At 42.5% G+C, this 24,711-nt stretch overlaps 1 protein-coding gene across 1 annotated transcript in view; it reads right to left on the bottom strand.

Moving 5' to 3' along the window:
* The window catches only part of EFHC1 (EF-hand domain containing 1), a gene marked incomplete at its 5' end in the record, with an annotated part of 67,041 nt that extends 49,937 nt beyond the window's left edge, over positions 1-17,104 (bottom strand). Inside the window, 3 exons of the mRNA XM_079712657.1 lie at positions 3,045-3,266; positions 11,825-11,980; positions 17,084-17,104. Coding sequence (XP_079568783.1) covers positions 3,045-3,266; positions 11,825-11,980; positions 17,084-17,104 — 399 coding nt within the window. The remainder of the gene's footprint in view (positions 1-3,044; positions 3,267-11,824; positions 11,981-17,083) is intronic.
* Positions 17,105-24,711: the final 7,607 nt, after the last annotated feature.

Here is a 24,711-nt window from a genome sequence, read left to right as displayed (position 1 = left end):
TTAAAAAAATTTTTTAAAAGGATGACTTTCAGCTGGGGGCTAGAGCAGCTGGGTAGTGGTAATGTTCTCCCTGAGAAGTGATATCATCAGAGCTGTGCTTTGGGGAATAAACCAAGCAGTAGACCTGTTATGAGCATAAAAAACAAGAATGAGACTAATACAACAGTTAACGACATGTTAGTTGTTAACACGCTGCTTGTTTGAACTAAGATAGCAGGAGAGGAAAGGGAAGTGAGAGATGCTCGATTCGGCAAATCACTGAATGTGGGGAGTGAAGCAAGGAAGAGCCAAACGTGGCTCAGATTTCAAGCTCTTCAAGCTTGCATTACCTAGGGGGACACAGAAAGAGCACGTCTGCGGGAAAAGGTGATGAGCTGAGCTACAGACACACAGACCCTGAGGTGCCAACAGCTCATCAGGTGAAGAGATCCCGCGGCTGGTCTGGAGTTTCAATAAGGTCAGAATTGGAAATAAACATTGACAGTTGTCTACCTTGAGATGACAGCTGAAATCACAAAAGTGGGTGAAATCTCTCAACAATATAGAATAAGGAATGAGAACAGAACCTTGAAAACACTTACCGTTAATAAATGAGAGGAGGAAGGAAGGCCAGAGCAGGAGCATTGAGAGAGAGAAAGAGAGAAGAAAACCAGGAGAGTGAAGAGTCCTGGTAGCAAAAGAAAAGCAGAGTTTCAAAGAGGAAGGGGGGTCAGCAATGGCAGATGTTGTAAACAGGTAAAAGAGAATGCTGGCAAAGAAAACCTCTCCAGATCTGACAAGAAAAACAACACTGGCTACTAAGAAAAAGTAGTTTTGGGCTTGAGGGTGAAGTCAGCTTCTAAGCGAAGTGACAATCAAGTGAGGAAAAAAGTTGCTTAAAGGGTTACAAGTAGAAAGAAGGCTTCTTAAGACAGGATGGTATGACCCTAGGTAGAGAAATAGTCACCTGAGTGTTTGAAATGGCAGTAGGATGGAAGTTAAAGATGAAGAAGATGAAAGAAGAAGAACACCAGGAACACAGAGTGGAAAGTTAGCCTGGGAAATGGATACAGTGGGTGATGATGACGAGAACAGTACGGGAACAAAGAGAAAAGATGCATGCACTCCTTGGAGATATCCTGGTCTTTATAATCTACGTAAGAAATAGTTATATTCTAAGGATGAGGAACGGTACAAAGAATGTCCAAAACATGGACAAATATGCTGGCTATTAAGTGGACTTCTGGGTATTACCAAAAAAATTTAAACTCTGATTTAATTCAGAAAACCCATAGTTTTCTTATCACAAAAAAAATCTTAGTTTCAAAACCATGCATTTAACTACTCTACCTCATTATCTATGGTAAGAATCATTTATAGAGAAATGGTGATGATCCAAAAAGAGTAGGAAAACAAAAATGTAAATATTCTTTTCATGAGCACTATTTTTAAAGAAATGAATTACAAATAATATTTTAAAAGTAAAAATTAAGTAATGACAATTAGCATAAAATTACATAGAAAAACAAAAAATAAGAAGCTTATTTCCTATTCTGGCACAATTCTCCCTCTTTGAATTTCATTAATACTTTTTTTCTTTAAGTCTTTACTGAATTTGTTACAATATTGCTTCTGTTTTATGTTTTGGATTTTTGGTCGCAAGGCATGTGGGATTTTAGCTCCCCGACCAGGGGTCGAACCTGCACCCCCTGCATTGAAAGGTGAAGTCTTAACCACTGGACCATCAGGGAAGTCCCTCATTAATACTTTATTACTTTCTAGCTTACGATAGTTATTTGCGATTGTTTTCAGTAAAAATTGAACCTAACCATTTGTATCTTGATAAACTGTTAAAATGCCTATCCCACTCCTCTCTTGTATTTTCACCCCTTTCCCTTTTCTACTGGTTTTGCAGTGCCTGTCACAGCTGTAAATAAACAAGAGAAATAAGAAAAAGGTAAAGAAATACCCAATCATACCATTGATATGGATGTTTAGGTTCAGCCTATAAGTGGACATGTCAACATGTTTGTATCAAATGAGTTAGTTGAGATGGGGAAGGGGAGATGATATAGATTACGTCTGATACATTAAAAATTTTTTTAATTAAGGGATTATTAATGTAAATGGCATATTTTCACCACTAGATTATTTTGTACCTTCCAGCCTCTAGCTTCAACAGGTACTCTATTAATAAAGATTGGCCAGCTGGATGAAAATGGTATAGACATTTAACAAAAATAATAAAATGAAAAGTAAGACCAAAAAAAGAGAGAAATAAGATAGGCTAAGAGTAAATGAAGAAAGCTAACTTATAAAAACTAGTCAGTAGTTCTCACAGCCAGTTATACATAAAAATCATCTAGAAATTAGAATCAGTGAGGGCTGGGGCAACATCCAAGTTTCTTAAAAGTCCCATCAGTAATTCTGCTGCATGGCTAGGGTTAGGGCAAGCTCACCTTAGTGAAAAGAGGAAGCTCAGTGACAAGGAAAATCAAGGATGATGTGGAAATGTTAACAGATGGAAATAAAGCAACTCACATTACAAAAGCATAAGGGTAAACAAGACACAAACAAAAATGTTATACTACCCTTTGGTTATATTATGCCAAATCTGAAATGTTCCCTGAAAAACAAAACTTATGGAGACAGCCTGGAGAAAACTGACAACAGATGAAGTCATTGTCACGATACACTCTGCACTACACAGAGATTAAGGATTTGTCATTACTACAGAATACAGGATTTTTAAAAAGCAGAAAACACAGAACAAGTAAACATAGCAATATGAACTCAAGAATTCAGAACTCATCCAACTTTTTAAAACTGTATTTAGAAAATATTTCAGTGACGTCTACAGGGAATTATTTTCTGTAATCGGCTTCCTGAGTAAAGAAAGGGTCTTTCAATCCTGAGTTCAGCTGTCTATGACTAAGGGTAGAGGCATTTGAACAATTTTCTCCTCAGAGTATCTGGAAAGGCTGTGGTTTACTGCTGCCTTTTCTGAAAACAGTTGGCTCTCAGAGATTTGAATTCAAGGGGTACCCTTCCATCCCAGATGATACCTTTTTGTCGAAAGCCACATAGGCAGGAATGAATTCTGTGCGCGGGGCCTGCTTGGGCTGGCCATACGTAAGGACTGGTGCCTCGCTGGCCAGCTTGTCCAGCTCAGCCTGAGACAGCTGGCTGACCTGGAGCCGGTCCCCGCCGATCCCAACTGTTGGACGTCGAACAACTGCATAGCCATTCCTATAGCCAAGCGTCTGGCTTCTATGAAATGCTGTCTTCTGAAGAAAAAAACAAAGTGTGTCTTTATAATATATTATAAATATTTGTTAAGTAAAAAAGCTAACATTCAAAAATACCATAACTTCAACCTTTGTTTATAAACATCCACAAACCTTACATCAAAAAGTTTACCTACTTTAGAAGGTTCTTGTATTTTAAGCTAAAACACTCGGCCAGAAAGGAGGAGGGATGCAGCAGCCTGGGCTTAAAATAAAACTTAAAGCCCTGCTGCTGAAAGTCCAATTTAATTACCAGCTCACTTTCCACAAAAAACTAAAATATTATCTCATGTATACTCCTAATTTTGTACTAGTCTTCCCATGTTTTTCATTTTATCTGGTGGTCATAAACCATGGAACTGAGAAGATCTAGTTCTGTGAAATGAATTTTTACCTGAAATGAAACAAAGGCCCTCTTGCTACAGTGATGCTAATATACTCATATAACTTTTTGGAAAGCAAATGGATATTACAGACTTAAACTGAACAGACTTGAACTCAATAATTCCACCCCCAATCCTTTAAGGATATAATCCAAAGTCACAGGAAAGAACAATATGCCTAAGGCTGACCATTATAATGTTCAATAGTTATAATTACAATAGTAAATTATAAATTATAATTACAATAGTAAAACATGGCATGGGAAACAATCTAAAAGACAAGCATAAGTAACTGATGGAAAGCTCACCTAATGGGCTATTATGCAGCCATTAAAATACTGGTTTTAAAGACCATGTGGTAATCTGGGAAAAATATTTATGATTTAATAAATCCAAAAAAGCAGCTTACAAAATTATATGCATATTAATTACAAGCATGCAAACACGTGCACAAAAAAGACTGGACTTGGAGAATGTTCTCTGTCTGTACTATACATTTCTTCTTTTTTTTTTTTGTGGTACGCGGGTCTCTCACTGTTGTGGCCTTTCCCGTTGCGGAGCACAGGCTCCAGACGCGTAGGCTCAGCGGCCATGGCTCACGGGCCCAGCCACTCCACAGCATGTGGGATCTTCCCGGACCGGGGCACGAACCCGTGTCCCCTGCATCGGCAGGCAGACTCCCAACCACTGTGCCACCAGGGAAGCCCTGTACTATACATTTCTGAATTATGTTGCTTTTTTTTTTTTTTTTTACAATCAACACATTTTCAATGGTAAATGGAAAAAACAAAAGATTACAGAAAAAAGTGGAAAGGAAATATTTTTGAAGGCACAGGAGACCAAAACAGTGGCATAGGATACCCAGCCTCCCCATCCCTCCACAAAGATCAGTGGTTGGACAGCTGTCCCTGAACACCTCTGGAAGAGGTCCAAAAAACTGAGGATATTCACACAGGAAGAGAAGGAAGACAACCCATTTTGTCTACATCATCCCATCCCCCAAGCCAGCACTGTTCAGCCCCAGGAGGCAACTTCCCCTCAACCAGGAAAGGAAAAGCAGGGTGGGCAGTCAGCTCTCCAGTCGTTGGGAGACACTGCACGAAGGTCCCACCTCAGTTTCACCCCACAGACTAGTGAAGCAGAAGTGTACAGAGCCAGTTAGGAACAAGGAAGAAAAGTAGGGGCTACTGGCAGCACCCACTCAGTGGGAGCCCCTGTGGTTCACAGAGACCTGCTTGGCAGACAAACAGCAGATTTTGACCCACAGCCAACAGCCAGCATAATTGCAGCTGCCATGTAGCCCCTGCAGACTTCACCAGCTTTTGTCCCACAGGCATTCAGGATTGCCCAGGCCACCACCTGAGTCCCTCCTGGCTCCCTCCTCTCCCCTGTCCCCAGCAGAGCCCAGGAACCACACAGGCAGCCAGCTTAGGTCTCTAGAAAGTGATGAAGAAAAAAACTGCCAACCAAGAGTACCTTACCCAGAAAAGTTGTCCTTCAGAAATGAAGGCAAGATAAAGACTTTTCCTAATAAGTATAAGCTAAAGAACTTCATCACCACTAAGTTTGCCTTACATGAAATGCTGAAAAGAGTTCTTTGAGCTGAAACAAAAAGGTGTTTATTAGTAACATGAAACTATACAACACACTGGTAAAGGTAAATGGAGACACCCTAATACTGTAACATGGTGATGTGTTATCTACTTAACACTACTATAAAGACTACTTAACCCTAGCTTCAACAATTTGTTAATGGATACACAATACAAAAAGATGTAAATGGTGACATCAAAAAAATAAGGGGCGGGGAGTAAAAGGGTAGATTTTTATGTGAACAAATACTGTTGATCTGAAGGGTGAAATAGACAACAAAACAATTTTAGCAAGGGACTTCAATACCCCACTCTCAACAATGGACAGATCAGCCAGATTAAAAAAATCAACAAGGAAAACACTGCACTTGAACCATACTTTAGATCAAACAGACCTAACAGACACATACAGAACAATCCATTCAACAGCAGCACACTTTATTCTCAAGCATGTGCAAAACATTCTCCAGTATAGATCATATGATAGGCCACAAAATAAGTCTCAGCAATTCAAGAAGATTGAAATCATACCAAGTGTCTTTTCCAATCAAAACGGCATGAAACTAGAAATCAATAAGTGTAGGAAAGCTGGAAAATTCACAAATATGTGAAAATTAAAAAACACACTCCTGAACAACCAATGAGTCAAAGAAATCAAAGGGAAATTTAAAAAATCTTGAACAGATGAAAATGGAAGCACAAAAATGAAAATCTACAGGATGCTGCAAAAGCAGGTTTAAGTTTATAATGATATATGCCTGCATTGAGAAATAAGATCTCAAATAAACCACTTCACTTTATACCTCAAGAAACTAGAAAAGAACTAAGCCCAAAGTCAGCAGAAGAAAGGAAATAATAAAGATCAGAGCAGAAATAAATGAAATAGACACTAGAAAAATGACAGAAATGATCAAAGAAACTAAGAGCTGTTTTTTTGAAAAGACAAACAAAATTGACAAACCTTTAGCTAACTGATTAAGAAAAAAGAGAGAGGACTCAAATAAAATCAGAAATGAAAAGGGAGACATTATAACTGATAGTATAGAAATACAAAGAAGCATGAGAGTCTACTATGAATAATTACATGCCAACAAACTGGATAACCTAGAAGAAATCAATAAATTTCTAGAAATGTACAACCTACCAAGACTGAATCATGAAGAAATAGAAAATCTGAACAGACCAATAACAAGTAAGGAAACTGAATCAGTAATCAAAAACCTCCTAATAGAGAAAAGCTTGGGACCAGATGGTTTCACTGGTGAATTCTACCAAACATTTAAAGCAGAATTAATGCCAGTCCTTCTCAAATGCTTCCAAAAAACTAAAGAGGAGGGAACACTCCCAAACTCATTTTACAAAACTAGCATTACCCTGATACCAAAGCCAGATAAGGAAACTACAAGAAAATTACAGACCAATATCTCTGATGAACACAGATGTAAAAATCCTCAACAAAATACCAGCAAACCAAATTCAACAGTACATTAAAAGAGTCATACACCATGGTCAAGTGGGACTGGTTTCTGAGATGCAAGGATGGTTTAACATGTGCAAATAAATAAATGTGATACATCACATCAACAGAATGAAAGATAAAAATCACATGATCATCTCAACAGATGCAGAAAATGCATTTGGCAAAATACAATATCCTTTCATGATAAAAATGCTCAAAAAACTGGGTATAGAAGGAACATACCTCAACACAATAAAGTCCATAGATGACAAACCTACAACTAACATCATACTCAAAGGTGAAAGGTTGAAAGCTTTTCCTCTAAGATCAGTAACAAGACAAGAATGCCTACTCTCACCACTACTATTCAACATAGTACTGGAAGTCCTGGCTAGAGCAATCAGGCAAGAAAAAGAAATAAATGGCATCCAAATAGGAAAGGAAGAAGTAAAACTGTCTTTGTTTGCAGATGATATGATCTTATACTTATAAACCTTAACGACTCCACCAAAAAACTGTTAGAACGAGTCAACAAATTCAGTAAAATTCCAGGATACAGAAATCAACATACAAAAATCAGCTGTGTTTCTACACACCAACAATGAACTACCTGAAAGAGAAACTAAGAAAACTATCTCATTTATGATAGCATCAAAAACAATAAAATACTTAGGGATAAATTTAACCAAGGAGGTGAAAGGCCTGTACACTGAAAACGACAAGCTTTTGATGAAAGAAACTGAAGATAACACAAATAAATGAAAAGAAACCCATATTCATGTTTTGGAAGAATTAATATTACTAAAATGTCCATACTACCCAAAGCCATCTAAAAGTCAATGCAATCAGTATCAAAATTCCAATGGCATTTTTCTCAAAAATAGAAAAAAAAAATCCTAAAATTTTTATGGAGCCACAAAAGACTCTTAATAGCCAAGCAATTATTAGAAAGAACAACAAAGTTGGAGGCATCCTGATTTCAAACTATACTACAAAACTACAGTAATCAAAACAGTATGTATTAGCAGAAAAATAGACACATAGACCAATGGAACAGAATGGAGAGCCCAGAAATGAACCCTCACATATACAGTCAACTAATCTTTGGCAAGAAAGCCAAGAATACACAATGAAAAAAGGATAGTCTCTTCAATAAATGGTGTTGGGAAAACTGGATAACCACATGCAGAAGAATGAAATTGGATCCCATCTTACACCACTCACAAGAATTAACTCAAAATGGATTAGACTTAAACATAAGACCTGAAACTGTAAAACTCCTAGAAGAAAACAGAGGAAAGCTCCTTGACATTGTTCTAGGCAATGATTTTTTGGATCTGACAACAAAAGCATAAGAAACAAAAGCAAAAATAAATAAATAAATGGGACTACATTAAACTAAAAAGCTTCTGCACAGCAGAAGAAACCATCAACAGGGCTCCCTGGTGGTGCAGTGGTTGAGAATCTGCCTGCCAATGCAGGGGACACGGGTTCGAGCCCTGGTCTGGGAAGATCCCACATGCCGCGGAGCAACTGGGCCCGTGAGCCACAACTACTGAGCCTGCACGTCTGGAGCCTGTGCTCCGCAACAAGAGAGGCCGCGACAGTGAGAGGCCCACGTATCATGATGAAGAGTGGCCCCCGCTTGCCACAACTAGAGGAAGCCCTCGCACAGAAACGAAGACCCAACACAGTCATAAATAAATAAATAAATAAATAAATAAATAAATAAAATTAAAAAAAAGAAACCATCAACAAAATGAAAAGGCAACCTACAGAATGGGAGGAAAATGTGCAAATCATATATCTAATAAGGGGTTACTATCCAATATATAAAGAACTCATACAACCCAATAGCAAAACAAAAACGATCCAAATAAACACAGTCTGGTTAAAAAATGGGCAGAGGAAAAAAAAAGGGGTAGAGGAACTGAATAGATATTTTTCCAAAAGAAGAGACACGAATGGCCAAGAGGTATGTGAAAAGGTGCTTGACATCACTAATCATCAAGGAAATGCAAATTAAAGCCACAATTAGATAACATCTCACACCTGCTAGGATGGCTATCATCAGAAAGACAAGAGCTAACAACTGTTGAAAAGGATGTGGAGAAAAAAACCCTTGTGGGAATGTAAATTGGTACAGCCATTATGGAAAACAGTGTGGAGGTTCCTCAAAAAATTAAAAACAGAACTACCATACAATCCAGCAATCTCATTTCTGGGTCTATATCCAAAGGTAATGAAAACAGGATCTTGAAGAGATACCTGCACCCCCTTGTTCAATACAGCATTCTTCATAATAGCCAAGATATGGAAACAATCTGTTTCAACCAATGGATAAAGATATGACATATATGTGTGTATGAATGTGTATATACATATTTATACATGTATATACAATGAAATAGTATGCAGCCATGGGAAAGAAGGAAATCCTACCATTTCTGACAACTTGGATGAAACTTGAGGGCATTATGTCAAGTGAAAAACATCAGCAAGAGAAAGACAAATACTGTATGCATGATATCATTTATATGTGGAATCTAAAAAATCCAAACTCATAGAAACAGAGAGTAGAGTGGTGGTTACCATGGGGTGGAGGTAGAGGAAATGGGGAGAGAGTGGTCAAAGGATACAAACTTCCAGTTTATTCAGTTATAAAATGAAATCATTCTGAGGATCTAATGTACAGCATGATGATTATAGCTAACAATGGTGTATTACATACTTGAAAGTTGTTAAGAGAGTAGATCTTAAATGTTCTCATCACAAAAAAGAAATGGTAATTATATGACTGGATGGAGGTGTTAGCTAATGCTATGGTGGTGATCATTTTGCAAAATACAAGCATATCAAATCAACAGGTTGTACGCTTTAAATTTATACGTCAATTATATCTCAATAAAGTTGGAAAAAAGTGGAAGGGAAAATTAGAGATTATGTTAATTTGATGGAAATTTTTTTCCTTTTTCTGTTCTTTGCAATGTTGCTTTCAAAATCATATTTATACACATACATATATATACACACATAAATCATAAAATGTTTTTTATGAAAAAAATTACTGACTTACCTACCTAATTTCTTTGCAGCCCAACCAACCATCTCTCAGGATCTGTACTAACATAAAAGGTGCAATAGAGTAAACTTCTTTTGCTAAGAGTTATGGACTGTGAACTTTATTTTATGGGTTGTACATTCAGGGTCACATATCAGTTGATAGGACATAACACAAATGACACAGAACGAAATGGGCTGAGTTGACTTCATCACTGGGTAGGTAACCTGTGTAACTTCAAGCTCCTCTTCTGCCACCTCTAAAGACAGAAGCAACATCAGCTGCTTCATTTGCTTTTCCCGTTTGAGACAGACATCTCTACCATCACTCAGCTATACGACCTTTATCAGTGGACTTCAAGGGCACCCCAGGCAAGGCCACCTCAGGCTCCCCACCTTAGTCCCTGTGGTTCATCTTCTGAAGGTCTTGAGAGTTACACATACCTAGTCTTTCAGGGCTGAAGACAGTGATGTTTTTCACATACCAAAATAAGGCAAATTGGCTGACACTTGGCCAGTGTATTTAAAATCTGAAATATGTCCAATGCACAGTTCATCTTACTTGTAGTACGGCAATATATGTTCTCAGAGCCTGGCACCTCCAACCCACACCTCTGTAATCCCAAATCAAATCAACCCTGCCCCATGGGTAACCCACACTCACCAACAGCAAATGGTAAGCTGTTCCTGCACAGGGCAAGAACGTGCCTACAACATTTTTAAGTTTCATAAAACTGAAAAGTCCACTGAAGCAAAAAATCTACAATGCTGTGTCTTAATGCAGGAATAACTATGAAGAAGAGATTCAGAATCCAAATTCCCTCACCAAACATTCAATTTCAATTCATTCTCCCAAAGAAAATAAATTGACTATGTGTTTTATCTGACCTTCATGATCAGGGAGAGGAACTTATAGTTTAGATTATTAAACTATGTAAATATAAAGTATTATTGTTCATCTCTGATAATCAGCCTATTAGCCTACTGAATCTTAATGTTGATATTCCAACATATATTTCAGTAACCCTGAAATTTCAGAATTAAATAATAATTTTGTCAAGGGCTAAACTATGTCAGAGAAAAAAAACCACAAGCCTATTTTTTTTTCTCTTCAATTTTGTCTACAGGATGCAACTAAAAACACAAAGTAGGGGCAGAGTGAAACAAAATCTAAACAGGAATCTTTTATAAAAATGTTAAAGCGAAAAGAAAAGGGCTAGGAGAAGAAAAAACAGCAACGAATCAACTGTAGCGGAGGGAATTTATGTGGAAGTATCTCCTACAAAGCACCTGAGGATGGTTTGGGAGGAAGACGGCCAAGTGTTGAAAGTCTAACTTTTGGAGAAAGAACAACTGGGAAAGAAGGTTAAACAAGAACAGGGTGAAGGTGGGACTAGACTGTAGAAAAGGGATGAGGTGTGGTAGACGCATAAATGAGAAGGGAGGAGACTGCAATAAAGGACCTGGCAGAAAGAAGCCAACGGGTGGAAGTGGTAAATAAGACAGGAAATGGAGCTGGGAGTGGGAGCGATTACTGGGTCTAGGATTCAGAAGAGGAAGAACGCGGGCGGGAAAGATAGGCCTGGGGAGAGTGGGTGGGATGGGGCTGTGGAAATAAGGATGAATGTGTAGAGAGGCAGAGTCGGGGAAAGGGCCCAGACTAGGGGGGAGGGTTTAAGGGTGGAGCTGATCAGAGAAGGGTATGGGGTGGGAGAATGAGCTAGGGAGAGGACCGAGGGAGAGCTCGGGAGCGAGGTGGGGAAATCAGCGATCTAGAGGAGGCAGAGGCTTGAGGAGGGCAGCAAGTAAGAACGCTGGGAGGCCAACACACTGCCAGGGTGGAGTGGAAAAACTAGAGAGGGATGGGCGGAGGGCAAAATGGGGCAGGGAGGGTGAGGCTGGGTGAGGGAGAAAAGACAACAGGGTTGGGGCAGAGGGACGGGTTTGAAGGGAAAGAGGACAAACTCGCGCGGACGAGAAAGGAGACGCAATCTTTCGAGCAGCTGCGAGCCCTCCGAGGCCGCCCGGGGGTGGGGATAGGGGGTTGGGCAGAGAAGTCCTCACCGTGGAATCCTTAAAGGACGTGCCCGGGAGAAAGGGCAGGCCATGCACTGGGTTGAACATTATCGCAGCCGCTCTCGCCGCGGCCACCTCGGTCGGGTTTGGTCCTCCCGCGTTGCCGGGGGGACCAGCGGCGTCCTCAAGGGCCCCAGAAGCTCCCTGGTAACGCCAAACATCCCGAGCGCTCGCGGAAGAGGGGCCGGGCCTGAGGCGCAGGCGTGCTGGGTCTGCGCGTGCGCCGTCCGCGGGACTGGGAGCTCTCGCGGGAGTGTGGCCTCGGCGAGCTGGCCCCGCCCCTCCCCTCTCGGGACGCGGCGACGTGAGGGCGGGTGGGAGGGGCGGGAGGAGGCTGTTGTGATGACGCGATGGTTCTCGCCGTGAGGTCCAGGTTTGGGGCGGGGCCTGAGGTCAGTTAGAGGGGACGCTTCCTTCGTTCCATCGCAGTCCTCACCGCGCTCCGCCCGATCTCTCTAAAGGGCTCTTGTCCCAGTTCACACTGAAGTGTCAGTGGTTGGTTCCGGTTGAAAGTGTTACCTCTCTCGGACCCGTGCTTCCCTGAGGCCAGGGGTTGCGGATTATTCGTGGTTATAACTCTGTTGCTCAAGGATGTTCAATGAACAAATGCAACCGTCTGGTCCCTAATCCTCCCACTACAGCATTCTGTTTTTTTGCACTTTACCTTTCTTTATTCTACTGTCAATCCCTGCAGTTCTGCACCCTCCCAGTTGTTGGCCGGGCCTTTGGGTCTTACACATTCACCGCAGGACACTCTATTTGTTGACTGAACAGCTACAGGGCTCTCGTGTCAATTCTCCATGTCTCTAGTATCTACCTACTTGCAGCTGCAATGAAAAGATCAGAACCAAGAGGGGAAACGCATCTCCTTCAAAGAGAAAACTAAGTCATAAGAAAAAAGCAAATAAGTGTGGTGACATATTATCAAACTCATAGGTACTCTTTTTACAAAATTTGTTTAAATTACTATCCCTTAAAAGAAATGTAATCCTATTCCTGAAACATTTTCAGGAAAGAAAAAACAAGCTATCCAGAAGCACTGAGGAGCTTAAAAAGAAGAAAAGCAAACAAAACCCAGCTGCCCAGACATTGGATTCATCGGGTCTGAAATGGGTCTCAGGCATCTGATTTTTATAACAGCTGTTTCTGATAATGAGCCAGTTTAGGAACATGATAGAGTAACAGACCTCAATCAGAAGGCTTCCACGTCATGGGGCAGTTGACTGCCAATACAGACAGCAGCTTTAGTTTTACTGCTGCTTGTCCAAGCAAATCCCCTTGTTGGGTTTCACTAATAGTTGTAAACCTCATGGGGCCCAGGACATCAATCCACTAGTGGTACCTGAAGCAGTTATTGGTGGCTGTCTCCACACCCTGCCCAAAGAGTTTCTTTCCTTTTTTTTTTAAAATTATTTTATTTTTGGCTGCATTGGGGCTTCGTTGCTGCGTGCAGGCTTTCTCTAGCTGTGGCGAGCAGGGGCTACTCTTCATTGTGGTACGTGGGCTTATTGTGGTGGTTTCTCTTGCTGCGGAGCACGGGGCTCTAGGCATGCAGGCTTCAGTAGTTGTGGCACGTGGGCTCAGTAGTTGTGACCCATGGGCTCAGTAGTTGTGGGGCTCTAGGCACACAGGCTTCAGTAGTTGTGGCACATGGGCTCAGTAGTTGTGGCCCACGGGCTCTAGAGCACAGGCTCATCAGTTGTGGCTCACGGGCTTAGCTGCTCCACGGCATGTGGGATCTTCCCAGACCAGGGCTCGAACCCGTGTCCCCTGCATTGACAGGCGGATTCTTAACCACCGCACCACTGGGGAAGCCCCGAGTTTCTTTTCTAATAATACTTCCTCTCCCCAACTACTTCTAGTTCCCATTTTTGTCCCCTCTCTTTTTTTCACCTTTACAATTTTTTTTAAATTTCTACTGGTGTAGTACCTTAATGTAGGTGTTTAATACATTTTTTTAAAAAAATCAATGCATTGTTGAAGATACTGAAGACCTTTAAAAGTATCTGTCCATTGCATTATATCTTAGCCACTGACCTAGAAGGGAAGTGTGGACAAAGCATGTCACCTGCCATATCAGTAAATAACAGATGTCGCCAACCATCGAGTCAGCAGCCACTGCATTTCCCCACAACTGTGCACCCTGTGGGAATTCAGGATGGAGAAAAGCAGGCTACTGGCCCAAATGGCTAAGATGCATGTAAAAGGAATAAGTTCAATGAGCCCAGACTCTGGCACCTTCCGATACAAAGAAAAGCACTAAACTCATTAACTTGAGATGTCTGCATTTTGTGACTAGCAGTAATCTTTAATTTTTTTATTTTTTGCAGTATGCAGGCCTCTCACTCTTGTGGGCTCTCCCGTTGTGGAGCACAGGCTCCAGACGCACAGGCTCAGTGGCCATGGCTCACGGGCCCAGCCCCTCCGCGGCACGTGGGATCTTCCCGGACCGGGGCACGAACCTGTGTACCCTGCATCGGCAGGCGGACTCTCAACCACTGCGCCACCAGGGAAGCCCTAGCAGTAATCTTTTGATGTTCCAACTACCTGGATTTGTTGCAAAAACTATGTATTCGGGCTCCTCCCTTACCTCTTTGGAGCAGTCCCTCAGAGCTATCTGAGAGGCTGTCTTCCTGGCTGGAGTCCTCGGAAAGCCCACCGAATAAAACATAACTCTCAACTTTTAGGTTGTGCTTTTTTTTTTCATTCAACAGAAGCCAGCCACTGGGCGAATATTTCAAAATGGCAAGTTCAACCTCAGAATCACTGGGAGCTGTAATCCTTGCTGACCCTTCATGGTAACCTTACTCTTCCCAGTTACACGATCCCTTCCTGCCCTTTCTCTTAATAAAAGTAAATCCATGGCATTAGGATACACTCAGAAGAGCCCTCCTGGACTAACTGCAGGGTGGCACTTGGGTCTGTATTCCCTGGGCTGGATAGGGAAGGAACCAGTGGGGCTTGGAAAAGGTGAATTGTGCCTAAATCTACTGTTCTTTGTGGCATCTGTTTCTATTGGAGGAGTGCCTTCTGCTCAAATGTCTTTCTTTCCCAGAAGAGCCCACTAGTTAAATGGTTAACAGGTGTTTTAACTACTTTCGGACCTAGAAATGTAAGGTGAAGGAAAATTCTCTTGGCCTGTGGCCTTGTGAAAATGCCGTCACCTCTGAAGAGGTGCTAAAAAGCACAGGTACAGGTCTGCGAAGAGGGAAGAAAGGGCCTCAGAAAACCGCTTGAACCCTGAGAAGGGTGGGTGTGATTAAGAGTTTACAGCCTATTTCTCCCAATCAGGATGACTCAGCATGGATTGCACTCACCATCAACCTTCACTCACCACTTCTCACCTGTGGAATATATAGGAGAGGGCGGGAGCCTGACCATCCCCAGCAGCTATAGTAGAAAGTGTGATGTTTGGAAGGCTGTACATAAAGCCTGGACTCAGAAGGCCACAGGGACGTTGCATGACCTTAGAGTGTGCTACAAAGCTTGGGGAATGGAAAAAATGGGAAGATCAGACTGCCAGGAGGCCAAACCTGAAAGAGGGCCTCTCTGGGGCTGGATGACATCTCCCAGAGACACCTGATGGGAGGAGTTGGAATGCAGAGGCTGCAAGCAGCCACCTAAAATAAAAGTCTCCTTTTTCAGCATTTTGCCCGGAGCTGGCTTTACCTAGAATTTGTTTAAAATCCTAGGACATCCTTATTCTTCAGTACCTAACATCACAGGACAGATATCAAGCAGGTTGCATGCGCGCGTGCGCGCGCGCGGGGGCCTTTCTGCAGTGATTGTGGTGCGTTACTGCCCTCTGCTGGACAAAAACGGTACAGCAAGGTTTCTGGAAAGCAAACTCAATGACCCACCTGCACGTTTGGAAGTACTGGGAGTGTGGCTAGTGAGTGACTATGGAGATGACACCTTGCAAGGGCGTGTCCCTCAGTCAGATGCTCTCTACCCTTCATTTCTATCACTCCGTGGTCTCTGGAATCAATTATCTGAAAAGCGTGCCGGTCAACCACTTTGATCTTTGCAAGGTATGGAGAAAGGTGAGAGAAACCCTGATTTCCAAGCAAATTCTGGAACAGATTTAGGACCCACAGGAAATCTTCATTTGACACAAAAATCACACAGTTTGGGTTTAGATTATTTTAGTTTTGCAGTGGGCTCCTGCCAGGGGGTTGAAAAAACTCGTGTTTCTGATGCTTTTTCCTCTAAGTCAAACCCATTCTATGACTTTAGCTGATTTACTCAGAATTCCCTTCCCTCTGAAAAATCCTATCAAACATGACTTCACAGAATTAGAGATTACATAAGATGTAAGCACAGGATAAGTGCTTTGTTTTGTTCAGTGCCATTTTCTCAGCTTCCACCACAGTGTCTAACACCTCTTAAATACTCAATAAACAGTTGTAAAATAACTGACCAAGTAAATGAATAAATGATGACTTGAAAATCACCCAGTAAAGTATTTTTCAAATAGCCAGTGGATCCCCATTACTAAGTCTTAAAAACATCTTAATGATTGTGAAAACAGCTAGAATTTTTTAAAAAATGAAATAGACTATAAATGATCAGGATGCATCCCATGTTGAATGGGTAAGAATAATTCAGTGAAAAAGTATTTTAAGATGTATAAAAACATACGCATTGGCATCATGGGTATTAGTGCGGTCAGAGTCAAAAAACTTGGAAAGTGATTAACACAACCCAGCCCCTCATTTTACTGATGAGAAATCCCCAGATCAAAAGAGATTAAGAAACCATGGGTTAATGACTGGTTACTAATCGGGTATTTCTTACACTCAACCTCAATCCTCACACAGCTGGGAAGGATATTCTTCCTTCAGCACATGAGGGATCATTGATCTTAGCATCCAGCTTGTAAGACATCTGTGCCTTAATCAGGTTCTTCACAGGATGGAGAAATAGAAGTGTTAGAGTGATATGGCAGTAATATTGATTATAGGTTTAGATTCCAAATGTGGACAGGGCACGAATCCATTGATCCAGGTAAATGGCAACCTTGAACATGGGGAAATGCCTCTGATTCCTCCTCTCCCACTGAATATCTCAATCCACTCATCCTTCTCTCTTCTCACATATGCGGCATGGAACAGAATGCATGCAGCACGGAGCAGAATGTATGCAGCATGGAACAGAAAGTGAAATGCCCGTTTGGGAGTCCTGAGGGCTACATTCATGTCCTCACTGTGCCTTGAATATTTGTGTGAGCTTGGACAACTTACCTACCTGTGTTTCTGGTTTCTTCATCTCTAAAATGAAAAGCCTGGACCAGAATTAATGATCATTAATGGTTTTGAAAACCTAGTGAAAGCTATGGGTCCTGTCTTCCCCAAATGTGCATACTCACAGGTATAAATGTTAGTTATGATTTTATGGAGCCCCAGTGGGTCTAGGGTCTAGAACTGTTCCCTCTCTGAAATACGATACAAAAGGAATCCGTATCATAGCTCCCCAGAGGCGGAACGACGTGTAGGTAGAGTACTGACTGTAGGAAGCTCTTCAGGACAGATGACCCTTTTTTGCCAACAAATGAATTGCAGGGAGGGGGACTAAGAGTGAAGTGGAAGGGAAACCCATAGTTTAAAAGAGACAAATAACAAGTCGACCGACTGCAACTGGTGGGCCCTGTTGAGATCCTGATTCAAACAAATACACTTTAAAAATAACAATGCCATTTATGAGACTGCTGGGAATTCGAATGTGAGAATGTTAAGAAATTGTTCTTCAATTTTTTAGGCATGATCGGTATGATGGTTTTGCAAGAATGTCTTCATCTTCTCTAAAAACTTTTATTTCTCTAAAAACTTTTAGAGATACATACCCAAGTGTGTATCATGGAGAAAATGATAAGATGTCTGGAATTTGTTTCAGAATAATATGAGAAGGAGCAAGTGAGGGTAGATGACACCAGATTGCCTGTGAGTTGACCCTTGTTGACATGACTAAACACTTCATTAAACATTTGTCTACTTTTGTATATACTGAAATTTTCTATAATGAAAAAGTTAAAAAAAAAAGTATGGACTCTGGAGCCAGATGGCCTGGGTACGGGCCCTGATTCTATCACTTACCAGATCTGTGAACTGTGGGAGTGTCTTAAACTTTCCTTACTATAAACATATAATAATAATTATTTGCAACTCATAAGGTTGTTGTGAGCATTAAGTGAGTTAGTATATGTAAGTATGAAGCATTGTGCCTGGCACATAGGAAGTACCCAGGGACTGTTTGCCATTAGTGTGGTCTAGGGGACTCTTCTGAATGGACTGTTTGGAGAGTGACTGGGGACTTGGAAAAATTGTGGATGAACAACTAAAGACAGGAAGGTAAAAGGAAGACAGGGAAGGGGGCAAGTGTGTTAGGCCTTTTAAAGCCTGTGTAACATTTAGGTTTGGCACATGTGACTTATGTCTTTCCTCTTTCCTCTTGTACCCTCCAAACATCTCACAGAGACAGACACACACACACACACACACACACAGAAACACACATACACACAGATAAACACAGACACGCAGACACACAGACACAGAAACACACAGATACACACAGACACGCAGACACACACACAGAGACACACACAGACATACACACACAAACACAGACACGCAGACCCAGACACACACAGACACACACAGATACACACACACGCAGACACACAGATACACACAGACACAGAAACACACAGATACACACACACAGAGATACACACACACACAGATACACACAGATATGCAGACACTCACACACAGACACACACAGATACACAGACACACAGAAACACACAGACACACACAGATACATAGAGACACACAGATACACACAGACATGCACAGACACAGACACACACACACACAGATACATGGAGACAAACACACAGACACACACAGATACACAGACACAGAAACACACGGATACACACAGACACGAACACACACAGACACACAGAGACACAGAAACAGACACAGATACACACAGACACAGAAACACAGACACACACAGGTACACAGACACACACACACACACACGCACCCCAGATCCCTTTACGGGGTGGGACTCCAAACTCTCTTTGCGGTTTGGGTTACAGAAAAGCACCAGCCTCCTCCCGTGCGCTGTGGAGGAGGCTGGGGACCGGAGCTTCCCACAGCGCCCCAACCTTTGCCGTGTTCCTGTGGTCACCACCTCCCTTCTGTCCCCACTGGGATGGAGAGCAGACTGTGGCTTTGCAGCCTCTGCAGCTGAAGGTGAAGGCACGCAGGTGGACAGGTCGCTGTGGGAGCTGAGAAGAGGCAAAGACCTGGGAGGGGAGTTGCCAAGGGGCCCAGGAGCCCCTGCTTCACTGGGTGGAGCACTGAAAGTGGCCTTTTAGAATTTCTTCTCTGTGTTTAACCTCCTACCACAGAGGTGCTACTGCATCACATGAGTGATAAGCTTCCCAGGAGTATTTCCACGGAGTTCACCCATGAGACCACCAATCCCATTTCTCCCTTTAATGGAGGGTGGGTGGGGACAATGGGGTCTCCACGTTCTCTGTTCTCTTCTCCCCCTGAGGCCGCTGAGCCCAGGGCCACTGGGCAGCCAGATTGTATCAGCTAATAGAAGTAAAAACTGAGAATGGCCTTGAACCAGGTGTTAATTTCCTAGGGCAGACATCACACAGCATGACGGAGGGGCTTAAACAGCAGAAAGTTCTGCTCTAACAATTCTGGAGGCCAGAAGTTGGACATCAAGGTCCCAGCAGGGCCACACTCTCCCTCCTGGCTTCTAGTTGTTCCCGTCCACCCTTGACCCTCCCTGCCTGCGTAACTCCAGCCTCAGCCTCTGTTGTCACCACTGTTCTCCCCCACGTGTGTCTCTGTGCTGTCACGGGGCTGGGCGTCCTCACCTTTTCTCCGTGTCTCTCTCTTCCTATAAGGACATCGGTCACCTTGGACTAAGGGGCCACCCTACTCCAGTATCACCTCCTTACATCTGCAGCTGCCATTTCCAAAGAAGGTCACTTTCTGGCTTCTGAGGAGACCATGAGATGCAGAGAATGCTTTATTTGATATCCAAGGACATCCACGATGTACTTCTTAACCCCCAAAGAAGTGATACAACCCTGGCTATTCATGAGGTATTTAGGAACAAAAATTAAAATGAGATTAGGTAAAGTATACACAATACGTTAAAAAGTGCTTTACACACTGCAAAGCACTCTGCAAATATTTGGTGTTGATGTTTCCAGTTAGCTGGGCCCTGAATTTATCTGAAGGAAAAAGGACTTTGAGTTTAAACATTCCTAGTTGTGTGACTTTGAAGCAATCATTCTACTTTCTTAGTGTGTTTTCTGGTTTCATGGAGCTCTTTCTGGTTTTACCTCACGTGACTAGTTAGGAAAGCAAATGGTTGTGGAAATGTTTGGGGAAGCACAGTGCTCTATATAATCTGAGCTGTTATCCTGGAGCCTTTGAATTGGCCAAGGCCTCCTAGAGTCTAAAATACAGTGCATAAAATAAAATAAAATAAAATAAAATACAGTGCATAATTTCCTATGAGAATCATGTTGGTAAGAAGTGCCCTTACCTTAAATAGATATGTTCCCAAAGTTAATATCTAAATGATTTTTCTCTTTAATGCAATGATTTTCCTTCTATATTAAATATTTCTAAAAAAATTCCATAAGGGATAAGGTGGATTTTTTTTTTTTTCCCCCAAAGGAGGCAGCCAGGGTGTAGCATGCTGTTTCCAACTTACCAAATCAGGAGCTTGCACTCAGGTTGGAACCCTACATCCCTTTCCCTAAAGGATGGGCTTTATGGGAAGTCTATACAACCTGTGGAAATATAGGGCTTCTCTCTGTGTCTGGCTGTGTCAAGGATTCCCCAGGACTGGATTAAATCAACTAGAGGGCAGGAAGATGGGCTGGGGAGGCAGCAGGAGTATCAAGAAGGGTTGAGGTGACTCTAAGGTGACAGCCTTGCTGGAGTGGGAAGTGTTTCCAGCCTCTGGAGGGGAAGGGAGAGAGCTCAATCCTTTTGAAAAGGGGCTGCCCAAAGCAGGTCCCAGCCACCCGTGGGTCTGGCAGGCCATCTGGCCCTCAGGCTGTAACTGGAACCAAGTCCTGGAGAGGGGCCCCTATCATGGCCCAAGGTGGGAAGACACTGGTCCTCCGTTAGCATGGAGGGTCCCGGTTTTTTACCCTCACTGTGGTATCTCCAGAGCCAACATGGAGTCTGCCGCCAAGAGATGCTCATAAATACTTGCTAAATCAGTAACTGAAAAGTGGTTAAACTATTAGCAGTGACAACAGAAGTATTTGCAAACTGCCCAGGGTCCCTACTGGTGATAAAAAGGGTTTAGGCAAGAGGGGTATCCATAATTCTGTCAGTGGAGCCTCGAGCCAGAGAATGCTGTTTTCTTCCTGTTATGGTGATAGTAGAATCACCTTCTCCACAGCTATTTAAATCTAATAGTTAAGGCCACAAAATCCTTTGGTTGACAGGTGCCACATTTCACAACCATAGTACCTGTTACGGTATAACAATAGTATAGTTCATAATTTTTAGGTTTCAAAAAATACAGTCTATGAATTCAAAAGTTTGGAATATTTAACTCTATTGTCCATGAGATTAAAATATTTATTCAATTAGACTGAAAATCCTTAGAGAAATCAACTCCATAGCTTTTGGGGAGGGGGCCCACTTCGATCTACTCACAAGTGGGGATTTGGGGGAGGGGGAGAATATTTTGGGATTTTGGGTATGGAGATTTTTTTCAAAGCTTTTATGCTTTCCTACTTCTAGGTGGCTATGAAGTGTCCTGATCTCCTTCTGGCAACGTTTGTCTAGATAAAACCTTTCTTTAAGATAGGCCTTGTCAAAGACACAAGGTAGGGCTTCCCTGGTGGCGCAGTGGTTGAGAGTCCGCCTGCCAATGCAGGGGACACGGGTTCGTGCCCCGGTCTGGGAGGATCCCACATGCCGCGGAGCGGCTGGGCCCGTGAGCCATGGCCGCTGAGCCTGCGCGTCCGGAGCCTGTGCTCCGCAATGGGAGAGGCCACAACAGTGAGAGGCCCGCGTACCGCAAAAAAAAAAAAAAAAAAAAAAAAAAAAAGACACAAGGTAGCTGTTGAGAGTACAATAATGCATTTACAAAATCTGTTACATGGTCATTTGTGTAAGTAGATTTATATAAACAGAAAATAGTTCTATTTTTTCTTTGCCAAGCAATCAAGCAAAACCCTAGGAACAACAAAATTAGGCGGAGGCCCTGGGGACAGTGGCCATGCCTTCTCTGAGTAAGACATGAGCACCATCTGGAGGACCCATTTGAAACTACAGCGTGGCAACTGAAGAACCTAATGTTTTCAAGCATCAGGGTACAACTGGTGAACAGGTGGGCAAACAGAGGCAGGAAAGAACTACCTCCATTCCATGGCTTGAGCGCCTACAATTTCAAGCTTCCGGTAGAGGACTGAGAATAGTGTTACTGAGTGAGGTACTTTCAGCCAAGGTGGGAGATGAAACCCTAACATCTGAAGAGTATTAACATTAGCTCCCTAGTAAATAAAGGTCAGGAAGTGCTTGCAAGAGGGAAACAAACAGGCAAATAGGTCCCCAATTCGCTGCATCCTGTTATTCCCTCTCTCTACCCTGAGTAGGGGGCCACATACAATACCCATTTTATTACCAAGACGTAAATGACTAATAGTTCAGTTTAGTTTTTTTTTTCCCCCCCAGAGGCATTTACATTTTAATAGGTTGAAAGCCTTAGTAAAAAAGAGAGCAATAACAGCAGAATTTCCAATAGATGTCAACTTTTGGCTTTGGTGGAATAAGAAGAACCATCCCCTTTATCAAATACTTATTATTCCTTTTCAACAAACTAGGTTTCTTCCTTACTTATTCAATCGTTTGAATGAAAATGTTTTAAAAGGAGTATTTAACCCCTCAAGAGTATTTAAAAACACCTGCATCTCCTGTGTCTCTATGTCTCATGAGATACTGGAATTTCTAACCAGATAGTAGTCCCTCAACTCAACACTTCTCAAATATCTCTGGTGAAAAAAAATTTTTTTTTAATTTCCAGTACTTGAGGGACCAACCAATATGTGGATAAATTAAAATCAAAATGTTATGAATTTTACGTTCATATCTAAGAGTTTAGTGTCTCTCTGTACTTATCTTGTCACAGACCAATAAGTGTGCAGACTGGCACTGGTCTGCAGATGGCGTTGGAAGATCACTGCTATACCTTGTGTTTTCTCCCTTAAAAAATACCTGCATTTGGCCTAAAGATCTCTGCCCTCCATGGCCACCACAGTTACATGCAAGAGCTTGCCTTACTACATCTTCCTTCCAATTTTTTTTTTTTTTTTTTTGTGGTACGCGGGCCTCTCACTGTTGTGGCCTCTCCCGTTGCAGAGCACAGGCTCCGGACGCGCAGGCTCAGTGGCCATGGCTTACGGGCCCAGCCGCTCCGCGGTATGTGGGATCTTCCTGGACCGGGGCACGAACCCACCCTGCATCGGCAGGCGGACTCTCAACCACTGCGCCACCAGGGAAGCCCCTCCCTTCCAATTTTTAAAAGAAGATAGCCTCTGAATCCATAATTACACTTTCTCATCTCCATTTAAACTGACCCTCTACTTGCACTGTGTTGACACAACTTTCCATTCCCTTGTTCATCAGTTCAACCGGTTTGGTGTTGCTCACTTTATTGGCGGTGAATTTGGCCTGGATGCCAGAAGCTCGTGTAAGACACTTGGGTAGCACAGAAGTTCAGGTATTTGAGGATTCCCAGGAGAAATCCATCTAGGAAAACAACATAACTGACAAGACATACGCTTGGCTTTTTTTTTTTTGGCCACCCCATGGCATGCAGCATCTCAGTTCCCCGGCCAGGGATTGAACCCACACCCCCTGCAGTGGAAGCGGGGAGTCTTAACCACTGGACTGCCAGGGAAGTCCCGACATTCACTTTCTTGATATAAAGATTACAGGAAAGCCTCAGTTGAATTTTTCCCTACAAAATACAGGTTGAAAGAGTCTTCTGATGGATAAGCAATTCTGATATTCAGAAGTTTTTTCATCCATGGGTTGGAAGGCAATTAATTCTTTTTCTCTTATCCCTACAACCCCAAACTGAAAATTCCACATGGCCATGTATTAAGTGTATTAAGTTCATACATTTCCATTTATAAGGCACAAACCCTACACATCTCTCAAGAGAAAGGAAGAAAACAAAGATATGAAGACAACAAGTAATTAGGAAGAGAGGAGGTTCATCAAACTGGAATGAAAACCCACCTCCCTTTTTAGTAAACAGAGACCTTACACTGATAGGAAATACAGCCTCTGGGGAGGGTTCCAATGCAGCCCCCTTCACTGGATCAGTGCAGAAGGCAGTCCTCAGGGGGGCTGCGTGGCCAGAACACATCAACTGCAAGCCCCGCCGCATCCCATAGAAGCTGCTGGGCAGCTATGTCCTAAACAGAACATTCTGCCTACAGAGTGCCCAGTTCACCATCCTCACCCAAAGGAGCCTTCGGGGACCAATCCACCATGAATGCACACATGTGCCTGTCCTGGGGCTGGATTAATTTAAGCTGCTCTAAGCTGAGGTACAACTGCCTCCCCGAGGACCCTGAACTAGGGTAGTTATGCGGGTCCTTCATGGGGCAGCATCTATTTAAGAGGCTGGACCTTGAGTTCCTCTTGAAATAATCAGATCCCTAGTGGGACTCTTAGAACCAATTCACTCTACCAGGGGCTTTTTGAACATGCTGGTCAAAATCTGGAGAAGATGCTCTGGAAAAAGCTCCAGATCTTCTGGCATGTAAGGCAGCCCTAATAGATCTCAAGTAATCCTGC

The sequence above is a fragment of the Hyperoodon ampullatus genome, assembly GCF_949752795.1.
Source record: "Hyperoodon ampullatus genome assembly, chromosome: 10".
NCBI classification, from domain to species: Eukaryota; Metazoa; Chordata; class Mammalia; order Artiodactyla; family Ziphiidae; genus Hyperoodon; species Hyperoodon ampullatus.
The sequence above is the reverse complement of the archived record's forward strand: the minus strand, read 5'-3'. Positions and strand labels throughout refer to the sequence as shown.